The sequence below is a fragment of the Condylura cristata genome, unplaced genomic scaffold, assembly GCF_000260355.1.
Source record: "Condylura cristata isolate star-nosed mole 26May11 unplaced genomic scaffold, ConCri1.0 scaffold00018, whole genome shotgun sequence".
NCBI classification, from domain to species: Eukaryota; Metazoa; Chordata; class Mammalia; order Eulipotyphla; family Talpidae; genus Condylura; species Condylura cristata.
The window spans coordinates 5,750,212-5,754,697 of NW_004567119.1; the positions used below are offsets into that span (position 1 = coordinate 5,750,212).

The 4,486-nt window shown below is 46.0% G+C and overlaps 1 protein-coding gene across 5 annotated transcripts in view; it reads right to left on the minus strand.

Annotated features, from left to right (window-relative positions):
- The window catches only part of INPP4B (inositol polyphosphate-4-phosphatase, type II, 105kDa), a 458,439-nt gene that overhangs the window by 261,301 nt on the left and 192,652 nt on the right, over positions 1-4,486 (minus strand). For all 5 annotated transcript variants that reach the window (XM_004685297.2, XM_012726889.1, XM_012726886.1 and 2 more), the window contains exon 6: positions 1,305-1,423. In XM_004685297.2, coding sequence (XP_004685354.1) covers positions 1,305-1,423 — 119 coding nt within the window. The remainder of the gene's footprint in view (positions 1-1,304; positions 1,424-4,486) is intronic.

Consider the following 4,486-nt stretch of genomic DNA (forward strand, 5'->3'; position numbering starts at 1 on the left):
CATGTATCCAGTCCTTTATTTACACATTTATGTTTTCTTCCTTTACTCAACAAATACTACCATTTTGTCTGCCACTTCCTTAGACATTTTGGAACAGGCAGTGAAGAAAACAGCCAAAAAAGGAACTTTTTAAGTCCGAGTGTAAAATTTTGAAATGTGTCAAACTAAAGTACTACATTTAAGGTTTTTGACAGTATTTAAAATAATAATAATAACTAAGTCAGAATTATACTTGAACTTTTTATTTCCTATTTAGCCAGGTTTTTCAAATAAGAGTAAGATCAGTTTATAAAGCCAGCAAGGGCACTGACTCCTCACTGTGCACGTCGGGACATCAAGTCTCCAAAGGGCAAAGGCAGCGTGGTAGGCCAGGCCCGGCTCTTCCCCTCCCAGACACGGGGAGTCTGAATCATTTATTCCACCAACTGCTTCCAGAGGCGGCTGAGCCCTGGGCGAGCCGGCTCTGGGCAGGCTCCCTAGGTGTCACAGAGAGCTCCGCACTCAGGGCAGACAAAGCAGAGTCTAGAAAAGGTAAACCAAGCCCAAGGATCTCCAAGCTTACCTTCTTTGGCCCAGAGATTCAAGTAAATACCACACATACACAAAGGCTGTGAAATATAAACGATCAGAACAAAATAATGAAAAGGGAAACACTTCCTCTTTTGAATCTGATCCAAGCAATAACCAGTTTCCTCCAGACACATTTTACGTTATATTAGTAACAATAAATGTAAATAGGAAATCTCTCATCTGGTGACTAATATTTACACCTTTTGCCTAGAAACATTATGGTTTGTGAAATTACCTACCTTTGAAAACATCCACTTTAAAGTCACACACACACACAGTGGACATGAAGTTCCACAAAGGAATTAAGAATCTAAGAAAATATGAAAAGGGCAAAACCCTTGACAGGTCGAAAACTTCTCTGAGTACTGAAATTTTTTTTTCTTCCCTCCAAAATAAACATTCATTCCATTTAATTTAAAATCTATACTCTTATTTTCCCTCTATTTGGTGTCTGACTCAGAGATTTGGGGGTTTTTCTTTCACTCAACTCAAGAAGAATAAGATCCTTCATGGCAAGGTAAGCTCTTCCCCCATGTGTTAGTGCTGATACATTACCAGCACGGGTTTAATAACCTCAGAATGCTTCCCCTTAACACAGAAGGCAGCCACAGAGCATAATGACAGGTCATGAACTACTAGCTTCAGCTGTCTGAATGAGCAAGAGAGGGGAGGGGAGGAGAAGAGAGGAGGGGGAGACAGACACACAAACAGGCATGCAGGCGCTGCAAGCTCACCTCTACAATCTCCGTGCTTGAGTATCTTGTGAGACTTTGCTCTGAGGGGTGGATTACTGAGATCTGCACCAGTGTGTTCAGCTTCCGATCACGGACAGGAGCCACCAGATTCCTGCAGGCTGCCAATGGCAGAGGAAAGAGAAAGAAGAAGAAAGAAAACTAACAACCGTATCCCAGAGAAAACGACTATCCGGGCTTGGAAGTAAACTTCGCCAGGGCACTGAGCGCAGTCTCCTGGGACTCTGTGACTGTCAGAGGAAGTCCCTTGGAAGTACCTTACAGAAATAGGAAGTCACGTGCCACGGCGCTGAATCGAGAGTTTATTTCCACTGACCACATTTGCAGCTCATGCAAATCTGGAGTGCCCTGGGACCTCAGCTCTAATGTGTGACTGTGCTCACCCCGCTCAGAAACTTGAAAGACTCATTAGTCATCAAACCTAGGGCTTTAACTCACACTCCTAGACCAAGGAAGTGGATCTTCCTGAACCCCTGAAACCCAGAGCTGCCAGTCACCAGCTGGAGGGAATGCATCCTCCTCCTAGCCCATGGTGCCCGCAGGCTGGTCTGTCCTTCACACACAGGACTGACTCAGCAGGGGCTGCCCGACACAGGAGGACTGGAGGAGGCAGCAGAAGGGTTAAATACAAACACCCTGCCTGGGATTCCAGCCAAGTTTGGGAGAGAGAAATGTGGAAAAAGGATGGGTTAATTCTTGCCCAGGGGCCACAAAAGTTGAGAACTCTCAGGAGACACCAGGCTCAAATTACAGACTCGCAGGGCCATACCATATTTACTTGAGTATTCTCTCCCCTCACATAGCATTGCCCCAGTTTGGGCAAGGAAAACCACACACACACACACACACACATATGCACGCACGCACGCATACACGCACGCACTCATACACCTCCAACATTCCTTTCCAGCAAGTCCAGTATCTCTTCTCACTCTGCTTCCCCCATGGCTTTGAAATAACCATTTTCCTGCCTGATGGTAAAGGGGATACAAAGTCATCCCCACCGGAGAGTTCTAGGTGGGCTCAGTTGGTAAGACTCCCACAGACCAAGCTGTGCTGGGGAGAGGTAGTAGCCCCATCCGGGATTCCAGTTGAGACCACAGCCCTGGCCAGCAAGACTGCGGCAATGTGCACTTAATCTATTCTGCAAGAGACAGCAGCCTACTGGACCCCTTGGTCGCCTGGGACTCTGTCCACTGTGACACAGATACTGTGGCTCAAGTCTGCAACTTGAAAGCAAAGGAGATTAAAAATGTAATTATCACCTTCCAGAGGTGTACCGATCATCTCATTTAGACAAGCAGAGGGGAGAGAGGGAAAGGCAGTTTGAATTGAAACAGCTCTGGGTTTGTCCATTTTGCTTGCTAAGCAATGCCCAGCAAGGTTTTTGACTTCCTAACTTGGTGCCAGACTGGGGGATCTATTTACTCCCGTATGGTATTTTGTCATAATGTGTTTTTATTTAAACCACATGCCTCCTGCCACACGGGAGAGCTCAGGGAGGCACGCACACTGTATTCAGCCCTTACCATGTGGAGGCATTTTGTTAGTTAACTTTCATTTCACAAAACAGTGCTTTGAATTATGATTTCAGTTTGACATATTACGAACGACAGACATAGGCATTTCAGATGCTTGGCATTGCATGACAGGAACTTTCTAGCAGTTTGCTCACCTCAGACCCTGATTAGCTCCTTTCCTGGCTTTGCTCTCCTGCATAAGGTCTACTGTCATCATTGTTTATTGTCCACCCAAGAGACCTACACCTTTAGAAGATACTGATGTGAGGTCTCATAATGTCAACATCTCACCGGAAAGGGAAAAAAAGCCAGGCCTTTCCTGTTCCTTGGCGGTTATTTTGATGATGACTTCCTCTACTTGCCTTATGAATGTATTTAGTATCATCGCCCTTTTTCTTGGCTCTCTGCTCAGTGTACAGCTCCTTCTCCATACACTGATGCTGGCTGATATCTGTCCTTGGGCTTTTGCTGAAGTCACTTTGTTTCAAATCCTGCATCTTGCCCACTTTCTGCTGGCAGATTCATCTCTACCCTATAAGCTTATGACACCTTTGTTCGAAATAAGTCCCGCCTTTTCTGATCTTTTATCAGGCTTGACTGTGGGCTGTGGTTAGCTCCCCAAAGTGAGCAGCTGTTCTCCATTTCACACAGACACTCTCAGCCGCACTCCTGATAAAAAACAAGAGAAACTTTCCATTAAGCTGAAATGTTGTGTCCAGTCTAATTTGCAGAACCCTCAATACCAATGACGTAGAAACAACGAACGGTAGCTAGACCCTGGCATGGAGAATACCCACAAACCCGATGGCCTGCACATACTATTCTTCCTCCCACAACCCAGGTCCTTTTCTGCTCCCTCATCCCCATGCAGCAAGATGCCCTGGAAAAACCTACAATCAGCTGGATTTCCTGAGTGATAGCCCCAAATTCCCTGCTTCCTAGTGATGTGACATTAAGCCACAAAGTCTGTCACTCAGTTTGCCATCGGCCTACCCTTTCTTAGTGTGCATGTGAAGAAGGAGGTAAGCCCTTCAATGAGTGAACTCCTCTGCACCAAAATGGACGGTTCCACATTGTTATACGGACATGTGCCGATATCAGTACCAACATCAGCAATACACAGGGTGTTGTCAGTCTACAAATAGTTTTAGTGGCTCAGTCGTGTTCAGACAGCCACCACCAGTCCACATCTTTGTGACGCTGAGCCAGTATGTGAGTTGCTGCGCATCATAAACTGAAACCTGTGCAGGTAGCGCAGACCTGCCCGGCCTGAAACCAGCCACTGGTGTTGCTACTTGCTGAGCAGCAGCTGGGTGCGTCATGCACTCTATGCCCCTATGATTGCACAAAAGCTCACCCTTCAGGGGAATTTCTCAAGGGTCAACAAACAAACCTGAAATGTCTGTGCTCAGATTGTTAAAAACATTTATCCACCTACCAGTCTACCCTCCCCTCCCCAGCACCCAAACAAAAGTTTGCCAGAGTGGTAGGCAGATGCCTTCCTCAAGAAGGCAAGACTGCGGGATTTGGGGGTTGCTGTTCTTTGTGTCATTAAGACTCGAATGCACAGTAACAAAGAGAAGCTTCTCTGCAACTATTCATTCAACAAAGGTTTCGCTTCTATTTCTGCCTTTTGTTTTTTTT